The sequence below is a fragment of the Rhinopithecus roxellana genome, chromosome 12, assembly GCF_007565055.1.
Source record: "Rhinopithecus roxellana isolate Shanxi Qingling chromosome 12, ASM756505v1, whole genome shotgun sequence".
NCBI lineage: Eukaryota > Metazoa > Chordata > Mammalia > Primates > Cercopithecidae > Rhinopithecus > Rhinopithecus roxellana.
The window spans coordinates 26,002,239-26,019,701 of NC_044560.1; the positions used below are offsets into that span (position 1 = coordinate 26,002,239).

At 50.0% G+C, this 17,463-nt stretch overlaps 1 protein-coding gene across 1 annotated transcript in view; it reads left to right on the top strand.

Moving 5' to 3' along the window:
* PADI4 (peptidyl arginine deiminase 4) overlaps positions 1-17,463 on the top strand; it is a 49,070-nt gene that overhangs the window by 14,783 nt on the left and 16,824 nt on the right. The window contains exons 2-9 of the mRNA XM_010373030.2: positions 1,617-1,797; positions 4,577-4,643; positions 6,786-6,853; positions 8,666-8,783; positions 10,313-10,438; positions 12,611-12,789; positions 12,967-13,070; positions 16,711-16,822. Of these exons, the coding sequence (XP_010371332.2) occupies positions 1,617-1,797; positions 4,577-4,643; positions 6,786-6,853; positions 8,666-8,783; positions 10,313-10,438; positions 12,611-12,789; positions 12,967-13,070; positions 16,711-16,822 (955 nt within the window). The remainder of the gene's footprint in view (positions 1-1,616; positions 1,798-4,576; positions 4,644-6,785; positions 6,854-8,665; positions 8,784-10,312; positions 10,439-12,610; positions 12,790-12,966; positions 13,071-16,710; positions 16,823-17,463) is intronic.

Sequence of the window (17,463 nt, forward strand, 5' to 3'; positions counted from 1 at the left end):
CTGACCCCCAATGGAGTTGAAAATCTGCATATAACTTTGACTCTCCAAAAATTAACTACTAATAGACTACTGTTGGTGGGAGGCTTACCAGTAACAAACAGGTGATTGACAGATATTTTGTATGTTACATGTATTATACACTGTGGTCTTACCACAAAGTAAGTGAAAGAAAAGAAAATCATAAGGAAGAGAAAAGATATTTACTGTTCATTACGTGGAAGTGGATCATCCTAAGGGTCTTCAGCCTCGTCTTCATGTTGAGTAGGCTGAGGGGGAAGAGGGGTTGGTCTTGCTGTCTCCGGGGTGGCAGAGGAGGAAGGAAATCAGAGTAGAAGTGGACCCACACAGTTCAAACCTGTGCTGTTCAAGGGTGAACTATTTCCCAAAATACTATAAAGAGATGACACAACTGTTTTTTGGATATCACTGTTGTTGACTTCCAATCGAATTGTTATCTCCTCCTAGATAATCTGACTTTCCTTTCTGAATGCCTTTAAGATCCTCTCTTGGTCTTTGATATTCTTCACGTTGACTACTGTGTACGTGCATGTGCGTGTGTTTATGTGCATGTGGAGAAGGCTAATCCTTGGAGATCTACCTTATTTCTCATGAGCTCAGTAATGCTTTAAAACGTATATTTTATCCACGATCCTGTTGCTTCTTAAGAGAGAGGTCCTTCAGAGTACCTGGTCTGCCACAATTCCAGAAGCAGAAGTCTATGATGCTTTGTACGTGCACAATCCTGCGTATGCACAGTGGCGTGGTGGAAACCTCTGGGTGCACACACCCCTCCATGCCTACATCCGTGTGTGGGAGCCATTAGTGTGCACATCCCTCTGCTAGTTTTCTAGCTGAAATGCAAATCCTTCAGGTCAGGGGATTCGCTTTCTGTCACTCTCATTCCCTCCTGACAACCTTACAGTACTTACTCCCCACGGTCAGAGTAAGCACTGGCTGCTATCTGGTTTTTATACCTACTGGGAAAAGAAGTGTTAGTCAGGGTTCTCCAGAGACAGAATAATACAGTGTGTGTGTGTGTGTGTGAGAGAGAGAGAGAGAGTTTATTAGGGAGAACTGGCTCACACGATCACAAGGCAAAGTCCCACGATCTACAAGCTGGGGAAGAGAGAAGCTAGCAGTGGCTCAGTCTGAATTTGAAAGCCTCAAACCAAGGAAGCTGACAATGCAGCCCTCAGTCTGTGGCCAAAGGCCCGAGAGCCCCTGGCAAGCCACTGGTGCAAGTCCCAGAGTCCAAAGGCCAATGAACCTGGAGTCTAGTGTCTAAGGGCAGGAGGAGCGGGAGGAAACATCCAGCACGGGAGAAAGAAGGCAGCCAGAAGCCCCAGCAAGAAAGCTGATCCCACCTCTTCCACCTGCTTTTGTTGTAGCCACGCTGGCACTGAGGGTGGGTCTTCCTCTCCCTGTCCACTGATTCAAATGCCAACCTCCTCCGGCAACACCCTCACAGATATACCCAGAAACAATACTTTGCATCCTTCAGTCCAATCAAGCGGACACCTAATTTTAACCATCACAAGGAGAAATGCTGGGAGAGCCGTGGCCGGCCCAGCCCCTCCTCACTGCATCCTCTGCTTCCCCATCTGTCTTATCCACAGCTCTGCCCCTGAGGACTGCACGTCCTTCAGCGTCAACGCCTCTCCAGGGGTGATCGTGGATATTGCCCACAGCCCTCCAGCCAAGAAGAAGTCCACAGGTTCCTCCACATGGCCCCTGGACCCTGGGGTAGAGGTGACCCTGACGATGAAAGCGGCCAGTGGCAGCACAGGCGACCAGAAGGTGAGTGTCATAGCTGTGGGGTGGCAGTGTGGATGGATTTCAGCAAGGCAGCCGCTCGCACTCTGTCCTGCCGTAATCCACAGCACCAACCTGGCAGAGCCTCTTTCCCCGTGGAAAAGCTGGTGATGGCTTCTTCCAGCCATAGTGTCCGCAGGAACAATAATGTATGGCTGCCGGGGGTTTGTGGAGGTCAGGGTTTAGATTAAACTCTATTCAGCAAAACTTTCGTCAGTATCTAGCACGTGCCAGACACTGCTAGACACTGCCAGGCACTGGGAATCCAGAAATGAATAAGACAGCTGAGGGTGCAGTCCTCATGGGCTCATATAATCTATGAGTGGTGGCATCAGAGAATCTACTGGTAAACAAACAATTGCAAATGATGCTAAGTTCTATGGAGGCCACAGACAGGTAGCCCCATGGAACGCTGGTCCATGCTCCTGAATCGGTTTCCTGTGTCTGGTATAGAAAATCACCATGGTGGCCGGGCACAGTGGCTCATACCTGCAATCCCAGCACTTTGGGAGGCCGAGACGGGTGGATCACCTGAGGTCAGGAGTTTGAGACCAGCCAGGCCAACCTGGTGAAGCCTCATCTCTACTAAAAATACAAAAATTAGCTGGGCATAGTGGCGAGTGCCTGTAATCCCAGCTACTTGGGAGGCTGAGGCAGGAGAATTGCTTGAACCCGGGAGGGGGAGGTTGCAGTGAGCCGAGATCGCGCCGCTTCACTCCAGCCTGGGTAACAGAGCGAGACTCCATCTCAAAACAAAGAAAAGAAAGAAAATCACCATGGTTTGCTTAAAACAACAGAAATGTAGCCTGTCACTGTTCTGGGGTTCAGAAGTCTGAGGTCAAGGTGCCAGCAGGGCCAGATTTTTCTGGAGGCTCCAGGAGAGAGTAATTATTTGCCTCTTCTAGCTCCTGGGGGCTGTCTGACTTGTGGCTGTATCATTCCAGTCTGCTTCCATGGTCACACTGCCTCTGCCCCTTCTCTGTGGAATCCCCCTCTGTCTCTCTCATAAGGGTACTTGCCATGGGATTTAGGGCCCAACTGGAGAGTCCAGGGTGATCTCCTTATCTCTAGATCCCCCCTTTTTTTTTTCTTTTTTTTTTTTTATTGAGACAGAGTCTTGCTGTGTTGCCCAGGCTGGAGTGCAGGGGCGCAATCTCGGCTCCTGGGTTCAAACAATTCTCCTGCCTCAGCCTCCAAAGTAGCTGGGACTACAGGCACCCGTCACCACACCCAGCTAATTTTTGTATTTTTTTTTTAGTAGAGACAGGGTTTCACCATGTTGGTCAGGCTGGTCTCAAACTCCTGACCTCAAGTGATCCGCTCACCTTGGCCTCCCAAAGTGCTGGGATTACAGGCATGAGCCACCGCCTCTGTTCTCAAGATCCTTAACTTACAACTGCAAAGACTTTTTTTCCAAATGAAATCACATCCACAAGTTCCAGGGATTAGGATATGGATGTATCTTTTTGGGGGACCACCATTCCACCTACCACACCCCCTTTGCCTGTAGATGGGCTCAACAGGACCCTCTGGGGTTCCCACAAATCTCTGAGCCAACAGCCACTTGTTCCCAGCAGAACCAGCCAAGCAGGCTTCTCCCTGGGGGAACACAGAGCTTGACTATCCAGGCAGGCGGGGGAGGGGGTGGTCAAGGAAGGCTTCCTGAAAGCAGCAGCAAGCTGAAGGATGACACGAACTACCCACCTAAGAGCAGGAGACAGGAGAGAGCTTGATGCAGAGGGGCAGCCTGTGTGCACTCTCTGGATGAGAAAAGGGTGAGACACGTGTTGGGGAAACTGAGGAAGTTCTATATGGCAAGAAAGGAAGACGGAGAGGGAGGTGAGGGAGTCAGTTTGAAGAGTTTGGTATCAGGGACCTCATTTTTTGTGAACAACAGGAAGCCAACAAAAAGTTTTCAGCCAGTGGATAGCAAGATAGCATTTGTAATTTATAAAGATGCCACTGACTGCGGCCTAGCAAGTAGACAGGAACTAGGGAGTGGATGGGAGGCAGGGATACCTGACAGAAGGCTGACACCATGGTCCAGGCAGAGGCAGTGATGGCCGTGGCATTTTCCTGGATTTCCACTGTCTACAGGGCAGATCTGAACACCTCAGTGTGTCCCCTCAGGAGCTCCTCTTCCTCTGGTGGCAGCTCTTTGGCTCTGCTTTGGGAAACTTCCCACCGCCATTTTGCTTGGATGTGTCCACCCACATGCTCCACCCTCCTCTGGTCAATCGGAGGTGTTCTCCTAGGATTTCTGAACCTTGGGCACGGGGGATTGGTGTTTTTTCACTTCTTCCTGAAGAGACCTCCACCCACTCAAAGCTCCTGCTCCCCAGATCCCCCAGGACCCGGCCTTTCCAGGGTCTGGTTCTTCAGGTCTTTCCTTGATCCCTTCTGCTTGCCAGAGTCAGTTCTGTGGCTTATGATCAGCTCTCTCCTTCTAGCGCTTCTTCTGCCCCATCTCCAGCTGCTGGGCCCCTACTCCCTTTCCAAGATCTACCTCAAAGCACACTCCTTCACAAACCACCCTGCCAGGCAGAGTGTCTCCATTGCTGGGCCCCCATAGGATGCTCTTCTGTAGCACCAGTCATTCAAGCTTTTTGCTTTCCCTCCATTCCCATTGGATGGGGCCCCTCCTTACAGGCTATGGCCCATCTTTGTCTCCCCAGTGCCCTACCCTGAGCTGGCACAAAGCAGGGGTCCAGTGGGTGTTTGTTGAATGACTAAGAGAAGTCATTAGTGATCTGCTCTCCCATAGGTTCAGATTTCATACCATGGGCCCAAGACTCCACCAGTCAAAGCTCTACTCTATCTCACCGGGGTGGGTAAGTGACAACCAGGATCCTAGATTGCCGTCTCATCCCCTTCCCACCTCCTAATCCCTGCAGGATGTCTCTGTAGGAGAAACTACATCTGGAGCTTATTTTAGACTGAGCAGAGAAAAAGCATGGTTTCCAGCCAGTCAGACATCTGGGAGTTCAGAAATATTCCATCCCTAGTCAGTGAACCACAAAGAAATACAATGTGGGAGTGGTGATGTGGGGAACTTTAATTACATCTTAACATTTTACTTCTCAAGTTAGGAAATAGGTACATGGATTTTCAATATACGCATCTCCATTCCTTTTTTTTGAGACAGAGTCTTACTCTGTCACCCAGGCTGGAGTGCAGTGGTGCAATCTTGGCTCACTGCAACTTGCGCCTCCTGGGTTCAAGCGATCCTCCCACCTCAACGTCCCTAGTAGCTGGGACTACAGGTGCACAACACCATGCCCGACTAATTTTTGTATTTTCAGTAGTAATGGGGTTTCACCATGTTGGCCAGGATGGTCTCAAACTCCTGACCTCAGGTGATCTGTCCTCCTTGCTCTCCCAAAGTGCTGAGATTACAGGCGTGAACCACTGAGCCCAGCCCTCTATTTCTTTTTGATATCTCAAATATCTGTAACAAAAAGTAGATGATGACACTGTCTTATACAATAATCTAGACAGTGTTCCTCAAATTCCATTATTTATATCTCATCTTCACCATTTCTGCCATATCAATGATCCACCTATACTCATATTTATGTAATGTTCTTCTTTAAATAAAATCCATTCTTTAACTTGACCTCATTTTGAACAATAATATCATGATTAGTATCATTATGAGTATTAAATATGTAAGTAGCAGCCAGACATGGTGGCTCACACCTGCAATCCCAGCACTTTGGAAGGCGGAGGCGGGAGGATCGCTTGAGCCCAGGAGTTTGAGACCAGCCTGGGCAACATAGTGAGATCCTGTCTCTACAAAAAATTTTAGAAAATTAGCTGAGCATGGTGGCATGTGCCTGTAGTACCAGCTACCAGCAATGTGTGAGGATTGCTTGAGCCCAGAAGGTCAAGACTGCAGTGAGCCATGATTGTGCCACTGCACTTCAGCCTGGGTGACAAGAGTGAGACCCAGTTTCAAAAACTAAAAAAAAAATATACACACACACATATATGTATAATATGTAGCATATAGAATCTTTAGGTTTCACTTCATTAATGCATTTCATTCATTAATACATATTTAAATAATACTAATACAGCACTTACTCAATTGCCAGGCATTGTGCTAAGACTTTACATTTAATCCTCACGGCAGTCCAGTGAAATTGGTATTATTACTATCCCATTTTACAGATGAGGAAACTGAGGCACAGAGTTAAACAGACTTGTCCAAGGTCACCCAATTAGTTAGTAAAGGTGTCGGGAAGTCCAGACCACAAAAGGACAGTGCTTCCCTGGCCCTAAGACGTGACTAGGAATATGTTTAGAAGGTCATCTGGGTCGGTCTCACGTGGGACAAGGGTCACCATATCATGCTGTGGGGCACACAGATCTATTTTATTGGAATGACCTTGCAGTCATATATTCGGATGAAGGAGGAGGGATTTACAAACAAATGTTTGCTTTCTCAGCCAAGCCATTTGGACAGAGTGGGGGCATGTTCAGGGTTGCAATTTGTCCCCAGATAGAGTTACAACACATGTCGTGAAGAGCCGGTGGGGCTGGTGTCACCACTGGGTCCCCCATCCCAAGGTCACTGAAGGCTGGGGCCACAGTCTTTTGAGAGCCTGGCAGGGTGTGCCTGCAGAGGTTTCACATCGAACCTCTCTTTGCGGTGGCTGGGAATTCCTTCCAAAATCCCTGGGGGTGGCCAGACGCGCAGGGTCTGGTGGACATCACAGTTGTGGCCCCGCTGAAGGGGAACAGGTATGGTCAGAGGCCCCAACTCTGCTGTCCGAACTGTAGCCAGACTTCCTGGGGGCCACGTGGGAGGGATCCTTTGAACCTGTGTCTCCTCTGAAGGACAGGAAGAGGGGCTCCCACTATGGGTGCACACAGTCCCCTGGGGAAAGGACCTGCCCACTGGGGGCCAGGCTGGGTGCCCCAACCCCGGACCCTCACCAACCCTCTCCTCTTACTTGGTGGAATTTCAGAAATCTCCCTGTGCGCAGACATCACCCGCACCGGCAAAGTGAAGCCAACCAGAGCTGTGGAAGACAAGGTACCGCTCACCCAAACGCTCCTTTCCTAGTTCTGCTGGATTCTCCCCGGGCGCCCCCTTATGGTGATGGGGTAAATGCTGGTCTGTCTCACGCATCCCATGTTAACTGTTAAAATAAAAAAGGGGGAGGGAAGAAAATTAGCATCCCCATTAATATTTTGGTTTATGTATTTCCCATCTATTTTACAAAATCTGATTCTCACCAATTGTGGGTTCAGAAAATGTGTTATCCTACAAACTAGAAACGCTACTGAGTCACCCAGTTAACACACAGCAGAGAGGAAATTCGTGGGCAGGTCTCGATTCTGGCTCAAAAACTCCCTATTCCGTGTTCTATGACTGATGGGAGAGATTTCTGCAGAGCTGCCTACATGGGGCAATAACAGAGAAAGGAAGAAATGGCAGGGGGAGAGGCGGGAAGGAGCCAGGTGGGGAGAGGGAAGGTGTGTTGTCGAAAGACAAGATGGTGGTATGTGCAGAAGGGACAGGAGAATGCTGTCTTAAACCAGAGTCTTCAGGTAAACCTGAAACCCCAGAGCTGCCTGCACCATTTGATGCTGGTGTGCACTGGGGGCTGTGACCTGTAAAAAGATGAAGATCCTTTGTGGGGTCAGCAAGAGTGGGAAGAAAAATTACAACTCTGGGAGTAGAACCTGTCCCTGTATCCGTCCCGAAATGCAGTCATTTCCCGCGGGCAAACACTCTCCCGCGAAGGGAGGCGCCATTGCTATTAGATCCCTATAGGGTGGGGCTGCTTAATTGGCTTTAATCTTTGGACAGATATTAACTGGCTTCTAAGAATAGTACCACACTTTGCTGAATGAGTAATTAAGAGTTCACATAATAGTAACTATTTAGATTACAATCTTGACATACATATTTAGCTGCATTTGGTTTGTCAAGCTCAACATTTTATTTATTTATTTATTTATTTATTTATTTATTTATTTATTTATTTTTGACATGGAGTCACGCTCTGTCTCCCAGGCTGGACTGCAGTGGCACAATCTTGGTTCACTGCGACTTCCGCCTCCCGGGTTCAAGCAATTCTCCTACCTCAGCTTCCCAAGTAGCTGAGATTATAAGTGCATGCCTCCACGCCCAGCTAATTTTCGTATTTTTAGTAGAGACAGGGTTTCGCCATGTTGGCCAGGCTGGTCTTGAACTCCTGACCTCAGGTGATCTGCCTGCCTTGGCCTCCCAAAGTGCTGGGATTACAGGTGTGAGCCACCCCGCCTGGCTAACATGTCTTGAAAGCTATTAAAATTCATGTGACTGTCTTGGCCTCCTTTTTTTAAATGGATGAATTGTGTTTTGGGTGAATTTAGTTGTGACTTTTGCAGTAAAAGGCAAAAATCCACTCTTGAGATCAAAGAATTAATTGATATGGGAGCAAGATGTGTAAACTGCACTGGGCTAAAGAGGTGATGGGGGCCGGGCGCGGTGGCTCACGCCTGTAATCCCAGCACTTTGGGAGGCCGAGGTGGGTGGATCATGAGGTCAAGAGATTGAGACCATCCTGGCCAACATGGTGAAACCCTGTCTTTACTAAAAATACAAAAATTAGTCAGGCATGGTGGCGTGCGCCTGTAGTCCCAGCTACTCAGGAGGCTGAGGCAAGAGAATCACTTGAACCCGGGAGGTGAAGGTTGCAGTGAGCTGAGATCATACCACTGCACTCCAGCTTGGCGACGGAGTGAGACTCCGTCTCAAAAAAAAAAAAAGAGGTGGTGAGAAGTTGCTATGCCTCTTGCGAGAGTTGGAGGGCTCTACGCTAGTTTCTAAGCATGACTATTCTCTGCTGGTGTCCAGAGGACCTGGACCTGGGGCCCTTGTGGACAGGGTGCCATCCTGCTGGTGAACTGTGACAGAGACAATCCTGAATCTTCTGCCATGGACTGTGAGGATGACGAAGTGCTTGACAGCAAAGGTAAAGAGCATTTGCTAGCTAACGGGAAGGGCTTTTTACAAAGCCCTTTTGCCCACGAGGCCTGAACCTGGTGATGGCCCTCTGAAATAAGGGTTATTGAAAACATGTTCTTGTTGGCACATCCGTTTTATAGGTGAAGCAATGGGCAAAGGCCCTTGCGGGGGGCAAGTGACCTCTCCAAGCTCACACAGTGGTCAGGGAAGAGCTGAGGCCAGTTCTGTCTCCTGATGCCTCCTACTGGCCCCAGTTTCCATGCCTCACCCCGCTGCCCAACCTAAACCCTCTTAGGTCAAACCTGGAGCCTGAAATCATTCGAAAGGAAAGCTTCTCATTCCCAGACTCACATCAGAGCAGCCCCTGAGACCTCTGCCATAGGCCGGGCACCACTCTGAGCACTTTGGAATGATTAACTCATTTGATCTTCCCACACAAAGCTTTATAGACGGGAAAACCAAGGCACTGGGGAACTTAAGCAATTTGCCCAAGGTCACAGCACTGATATGTAGCAGACTCGGGGTTTGAACACCAGACGTCCCAACACCGGAGTGGGTTTAGGGGCATGAGGATGGTGGGGGATGCAGGACCTCTGCAGGCAAACCTCTGGGCTGCTGAGGGTGGATCTGGGGTTGAAGTGAGGATACAGTATCCACCTGTGCTAGAGGAAGGTGCTGAGGGGCTTGGGCTGGCAGGCCTTCCTGGGGAGCTCTTAGAAAAACATAGAAATGGATGTATTTTCAAGTTGCATATAGTTGGCCTGGCCCGATGCCAGGGGATAGTCTCTGTACAGTACCTGGCATGCAGTAATAATCACAACAGCTACCCTTTGTGGGCACTCCTGGGGTGCCAGGAGCTGGTATAAGCACTGTGTATCACCTCACTTTATCTTCACGACAGCTCTGTGCTGGGTACAACTCTTGCCCCTGTCTTAGTGATGAGGAAACAGAGGCAGAGAGAGCTGAAATCACTTTCCTACGCCCACACAGATCCCAGATTCAAACCAAATTGACCCCAAAGCCTTTAAGCCCTTGGCTATCAGTCAGTCCCCTCGGAAGGCATCTCTTGACTCTCCCTACCCTCTACCCCTTCTTGGCTATTGCTCAAGCTGGTTCACAAACTTCACTTCTCGCTCAGGACCAGCACAGAAACCTTTCACTTGTTCATTGCACAAATCTCAGCTGAGCTCCTGCCACGTGCTGGTCACTGTTCTAGGGAGTTCTCGGCTTTCTAGGTTCAAGATTCAGGGAACATTGCAAGGAACAAAATATTAATAAATGTAGTCCCCGCTTTGCTGAGGTTACATCCTCAGCTCATCCTAGTGGGAGGAGACCAAAACCTTAATGAGTTCTCATTCCAAAATGAAAACCATCATTAAAATACTCAAAATAGCATAAAGAAAAGAAAACCAGGCAACATGGTAAAGGGAGGTCTCAGGGGAGCGGTGGGGTGCGAGGCTCCACCAGGAGGTGGCTATGGGAAACCAGCAGTGGTCTCAGGGGCCTGTGACTCAGGCAATGCCCTTCTCATCCCAGACCTGAAGGACATGTCCCTGATGACCCTGAGCACGAAGACCCCCCCGGACTTCTTCACTAAGCATGCACTGGTGCTCCACGTGGCCAGGTCTGAGATGGACAAAGTGAGGGTGTTTCAGGCCACACGTAAGTCATCCCCATCTGTGTTCCCTCCCTGCCCTGGCCAATGGGGCACAATTCCGTCACACAGCTGTGTGGCAGATAAATCCTGAGCACCTGCTATGTGCTAAGTTCTAAGAACAGCAGACACAGCAGTAGGCAAGACAGACATCTCATCTATTACCTTCTAGATGGAGGACACGGACAAAATGACTCATTATTGCTCCCTGCTTCTCTCTCTCTCTCTCTCTCTCTCTCTCACACACACACACACACACACACACACATGCACACACACACCACTCCTGGTTATAGACTTTGAGTGCAAGCTGATGGCATGTGGCATGTGATCATTTGTTCTGCAACATCCTACTAATCAGAGACGTCAGGAACTTCTCGGTGGCCCACAAGCACCTGTAACTAAGTAGGTGCCAGGCTTGGTCCTAGGCATGAGGCACAGAGCCATGACTGTGACCAAGTCCCTGCCTTCACGTTGCTTTCATCTTAGTGGCTGGGAGAACTATAGGTAAAATAATTACATAAAACACCTAGTGTGTCCAACCCTGTGACATGCTATGTAGAAGAATGCAGCAGGGAAGGAGACGTGGAGTGAGGAGTGGAAGTGGGGGTGTGTGGAGAGAGGGTGGCCAGGGAAGGTGTCCCCCATGAGGTGCCATTTGAGCAGAGGGAGGTACAGAAACAGCCAGGCAGACACCTAGGGGAAGGGTGTTCCAGGCAGAGGGAACAGCAAGTGCGTGGGCCCTGCCTGAGGTGAGATCGTGCCTGTGGTTTGGAGGAATGCAGGGAGGCCAGTGCAGTTGGGGTGGAATGTGCAAGGGTTAAAGTGGTGGATGAGGGTGGAAGAGACAGGGCAGAGGGGAAGGGTGAGGTCAGGTAGGCGTATATTGACTTTGGCTTCTGGATGGAAGGAGATGGAGAAGGCCATGGGAGGGGTTTTTTTGCAGGGCCTGACAATCATTCTGATCCTGATCATTCTGTCTAATCTATTCCATGCTTTTTTTTTTTTTTTTTTTTCTTCTTCTTTTTTTTTTTTAGAGAGTCTCACTCTGTTGCCCAGGCTAGAATGCAGTGGTGCTATCTTGGCTCACTGCAGCCTCCACCTCCTGGGTTCCAGCAATTCTCCTGCCTCAGCCTCCCCAGTAGCTGAGGTTACAAGCATGTGCCACCACATCCAGCTAATTTTTGTATTTTTAGTAGAGACGGGATTTCACCGGGCTGGCCAGACTGGTCTTGAACTCCTGACCTCAAATGATCCACTTGCCTCAGCCTCCCCAAGCACTAGGATTATAGGCACCACACCCAGCCTCTGTTTCTTTTTCTTTTTTCTTTTTTTCTTTTTTTTTTTTTTTTTTTTTTTTGAGACAGAGTCTCTCTCTGTCGCCAGGCTGGAATGCAGTGGCGCTATCTCGACTCACTGCAACCTCCACCTCCCAGGTTCAAGCAATTCTCCTGCCTCAGCCTCCCGAGTAGCTGGGACTACAGGCTTGCATCACCACTTCCAGCTAATTTTTGTATTTTTAGTAGAGACAGGGTTTCACCATGTTGGCCAGGCTGGTCTCGATCTCCTGACCTTGTGACCCTCCTGCCTCGGCCTCCCAAAGTACTGGGATTACAGGCATGAACCACCGCACCCGGCCTGTTTCATTCTTAAAGTGATTAAAATGACATTGATTTGCTGACAGGTTGACTAATTGCCTCCACCCAGGCATCACCTCCTCCAGGAAGTCCTCAGGGATTTCCTCTATCACAGCTGTCTGCTATTTTTATGATCTCTGCTCCTCCCTACTCACCCGTAAGAACTGTGCACTCTCTGGGGGTAAGGATAGGACAGTGACTCTGTCTCCCTGGTCCCCTGTTGTGTCCTTGTACCCTGCTGACATCTGGCTAGAGCAGATGCTCAGGAATTAGTGAAGGAATGGTGTATACTGGACTTCCTGTAAAGTTTGGAATGGCTCAGGCATCCCTGACACACCCTTCCGGGACTTCAGCCAGGGAGCAGTGTCCCGCTGAGACTTTGGTCCTTTTCTCCTAAGGGGACTGACCAGATTTGGCTGCAAGGGGTTCTCTGATGGTGGCACGTGGTGACCCTGGGAAAGGCTTCTGGGGAGCACCGGGGAGAGGAGGAAAGGTCTTCAGAAGTGGGGACGCAGACCCGAGTCTCCCCTGCCTCTCTCCTAGGGGTCAGACTGTCCACCAGGTGCAGGGTAGTCCTGGGTCCCAAGCAGCCCTCTCACTACCTGATGGTCCCAGGCGGAAAACACAACATGGACTTCTACGTGGAGGCCCTCGCTTTCCCGGACACCAACTTCCCAGGGCTCATTACCCTCACCGTCTCCATGTTGGACACGTCCAGCCTGGTAGGCCGAGAAGGCAGCCCTGCATCGGGGGCCTGGCCTTCCGGGCAGTGGCGTGGCTGGGGAAGAGGGTACAGAGCGCAGCTGGGCAGGGGGACTCCAAACAACTACCAGAAGTGGTAGGTGCTGGGCCCTGGTGGCGGTGACAGCCCCTGCCTCCCCACCCCGCACCCCCTGCAGGAGCTCCCCGAGGCCGTGGTGTTCCAAGACAGCGTGGTCTTCCGCGTGGCGCCCTGGATCATGACCCCTAACACCCAGCCCCCGCAGGAGGTGTACGTGTGCAGGTGAGAGGCCCGGGGGTGCTGGGGTGGGCCCAGACACCTCGGGAAGAGCCCTGGGCCAGCAAGCAAAGAGCCTCAGTTCCATCCGCAGCACTCACCGTGTGATGGGAAAACAGTCGCGCCTCCCTGCCCACTGAGAGCTTGCCGCTTCTTGGGGGCTCTAAAAAGGCAGGGAGGTTCCTCACTGTTGTTGTCACTGCCTTAGTCCTGCCTTGATGCAGCTAAGGCTACGTTAGCTCCCAGGGGCCTGTAGAGTGTGGCCCGTGGACCTTGTGCACCAGAAACTCCTGGAAACTCATTTAAAGTGCACCTTTCTGGACTGGGCACAGTGGCTCATGCCTGTAACCCCAGCAATTTGGGAGGCCAAGGCAGGTGGATCACTTGAGGTCAGAAGTTTGAGACCAGCCTAGCCAACATAGTGAAACCCTGTCTCTACTAAAAAATACAATTGGTCGGGCATGGTGGCACATGCCTGTAATCCCAGCTACTCAGGAGGCCAAGGCACGAGAATTGCTGGAACCCTGGAAGCGGAGGTTGCCGTGAGCTGAAATTGCGCCACTGCACTCCAGCCTGGGCAACAGAGCGAGACTCCATCTCAGAAATGAGAAAACCAGCCTGGCCAGCATGGTGAAACCTTGTCTCTACTAAAAATACAAAAAAATTAGCTGGGTGTGGTGGCAGGCACCTGTAATCCCAGCTACTCGGGAGGCTGAAGCAGGAGAATCACTTGAACCCAGGAGGCTGAAGTTGCAGTGAGCCAAGATCACACCATTGCACTCTAGCCTGGGTGACAGAGCAAGACTCTGTCTCGAGAAAAATAAAAATAATAAAAATAAAAAATTAAATTAAATTAAATTAAAATTAAATAAAATGTACCTTTCTGGCTGCCTGTGAGCTGCTGGGTCTTATCCCTGGGGAAGGGCCAATCTGCGTTTTGGGGAGGTCCAGGCAATCTTCCTGCAGTCTGAGAGCTCCTGACAAGTGTGCTGAGGTCTCAGAAGACCCTCTCCTCCCCTCTTCTGATTGCTTCAGGGGCAGAAGAGTAAGAGGGTAACCTGGTGGACAGGACGCAGACCGGAATCCAGTGAGGACTGTATTCCAGTCCCAGCACTGTTCCAGGTGGTGTGACCTTGAACAGTGAACTCATATTCTGTCTTCTCCCAGATTGACATGGTTTGACTCTGTGTCCCCACCCAAATCTCATTTTGAATTGTACTCCCATAATTCCCACGTGTTCTGGGAGGGACCTGGTGGGAGATAATTTGAATCATGGAGGTGGTTCCACCCATACTGTTCTCATGGTAGTAAATAAGTTTCATGAGATCTGATGGTTTTATCAGGGGTTTCCGCTTTTGCATCTTCCTCATTTTCTCTTGCCACCACCATGTAAAAAGTGCCTTTCACCTCCCGCCATGGTGTCTCCAGCCACATGGGAGTGTAAGTCCAATTAAACCTCTTTTCCTTCCTAGTCTCAGGTATGTTTTTATCAGCAGTGTGAAAATGGACTAATACAGTAAATTGCTACCAGTAGAGGGGGGCCTTTCTGAAAAGATACCCAAAATGTGGAAGCCACTTTGGAACTGGGTAACAGACAGAGGTTGGAACAGTTTGGAGGGCTCAGAAGAAGACAGGAAAATGTGGGAAAGTTTGGAACTTTCTAAAGACTTGTTGAATGGCTTTGACAAAAATACTGATAATGATATGAACAATGAAATCCAGACTGAGATGGTCTCAGATGGAGATGAGGAACTTGTTGGGAACTGGAGCAAAGGTGACTCTTGTTATGTTTTGCAAAGAGACTAGTGGCATTTTGTTCCTGCCCTAGAGATTTGTGGAACTTTGAACTTGAGAGAGATGATTTAGGGTATCTGGCAGAAGAAATTTCTAAGCAGCAAGTCATTCAAGATGTGACTTGGGTGCTGTTAAAGGCATCCAGTTTTAAAAGGGAAGCAGAGCATAAAAGTTCAGAAAAGTTGCAGCCTGACAATGCAATAGAAAAGAAAATCTCATTTTCTGAGGATAAATTCAAGCCAACTGCAGAAATTTGCATAAGTAACAAGGAGCTTAATGTTAAGCCCCAAGGCAATGGGGAAAATGTCTCCAGGGCATGTCAGAGGTCTTCACAGCAGCCCCTCCCATCACAGGCCCAGAGGCCTAGGAGAAAATGGTTTTATGGGCCAGGCCCAGGGTCCCCATGCTATGTGCAGCCTAGGGACTTGGTGCTCTGCATCCCAGCTGCTCTAGCCATGACTAAAAGGGGCCAACATAGAGCTCAGGCCGTGGCTTCAGAGGGTGCAAGCCCCAAGCCTTGGCAGCTTCCACATGGTGTTGAGCCTGCAAGTGCACAAGTCAAGAATTGGGGTTTGGAAACCTCTGCCTTGATTTCTGAAGATGTATGGAAATGCCTGGATGCCCTGGCAGAAGTTTGCTGCAGGGGTGGGGTTCTCATGGAGAACCTCTGCTATGGCAATGCAGAAGGGAAATGTTGGGTTGGAGTCCCCACACAGAGTCCCTGCTGGGATACCACGTAATGGAGCTGTGAGAAGAGGGCCACTATCCTCGAGACCCCAGAAGGGTAGATCCACTGACAGCGTGCACCATGTGGCTAGAAAAGTCACAGACACTCAACACTAGCCTGTGAAACCAGCCTCCCAGGAGGGAGGTTATACCCTGCAAAGCCACAGGAGCAGAGCTGTCCAAGACCATGAGAACCCACCTCTTGTGTCAGCATGACCTTGATGTGAGACCTGGAGTCAAAGATCATTTTAGAGCTTTAAAATTTGGCTGCCCTGCTGGATTTTGGACTTGCATTGGCCCTGTAACCCCCTTGTTTTGATCAATTTCTCCCATTTGGAATGGCTGTATTTACCCAACACCTGTACCCCCATTGTATCTAGGAAGTAACTAGCTTGCTTTTGATTTTATAGCTCATAGATGGAAGGAACTTGCTCTGTCTCAGATGAGACTTTGGATTGTGAACTTTTGGGTTAATGCTGAAATGAGTTAAGACTCTGGGGGACTGTTGGGAAGGCATGATTGGTTTTGAAATGTGAGAACATGATATTTGGAGGGGGCAGGGGCAGGATGATATGGTTTGGCTCTGTGTCCCCACCCAAATCTCATCTTGAAATGTACTCCCATAATTCCCACGTGTTGTGGGAGGGACCCAGTGGGAGATAATTTGAATCATGGAGGCAGTTTCTCCCATACTGTTCTCATGATAATGAATAAGTCTCATGAGATCTGAAGGTTTTATCAGGGGTTTCTGCTTTTGCTTCTTCCTCATTTTCTCTTGCCACCACCATGTAAGAAGTGCCTTTCACTTCCCGCCATGGCCTCCCCAGCCATGTGGAACTGTAAGTCTAATTAAACCTCTTTTTCTTCCCAGTCTCAGGTATGTCTTTATCAGCAGTATGAAAACGGACTAATACATGGGTGGAAGGGGTACCCACTAGTTCCTGCCTCATAGCCTGTTAGACAGATTCTGTGAGCTAATGCCTACTAAGAACAGATGGACCGGACATGCCAGGAGCCTCTGTTCAGGCCACAGGTGACCCCTGAGCACCTGTGTGTCCCTCCCCATCCTTCCAGGCTGAGCTTCAAAATCCAGAGCACTAAGGAGCTGTTTTTCTGCTCTCTCTAGTATTTTTGAAAATGAGGACTTCCTGAAGTCAGTGACTACTCTGGCCATGAAAGCCAAGTGTAAGCTGACCATCTGCCCTGAGGAGGAGAACATGGATGACCAGTGGATGCAGGTATGTGCCCTGTGGGGCAGGCAGGGTGAATGTCCCTAAGGGCCAAGAGACACTTGGGGTACCCCGGCTCCTGGGGTTCAGCCTGGTGCCTCACTGGCCACCCTTCCTTAGATGGACAGGGAGGTAGGAACCTGAGAGGTCTTGGGTCGGGAGGCTCGAGCAAGTGATTTGTCTGACGTTTGCTGTGGGCCACTGCAGGCCACTGCAGTCACCAAGGTGAAAGCCACCTTCCTGCTTGAAAACACTAGGGTGGCCTCGGGAAGTGGCTTGAAGCTCAGGAGATTGATGCTCAACCAACCCCTCAAGTGGTCCTCCCTCCAGGCTGTCCATCTTGGGCTCAGCTACCAAACCAGGTCACTGTTAAGCCCCAAGCCAATGGGGAAAATGTCTCCAGGTCATGTCAGAGGTCTTCATGGCAACCCCTCCCGTCACAGGCCCAGGAGGCCTAGGAGAAAATGGTTTCGTGGGCCAGGCCCAGGGTCCCCATGCTACGTGCAGCCTAGGGACTTGGTGCCCTGCATCCCAGTTGCTCCAGCCGTGGCTAAAAGGGGCCGATGTAGCGCTCAGGCCGTGGCTTCAGAGGAAGCGCTCTAGCCCTTTCCATGGCTCCCACCTCCTTCTGCTCAGTCTGTTTCCAGGGC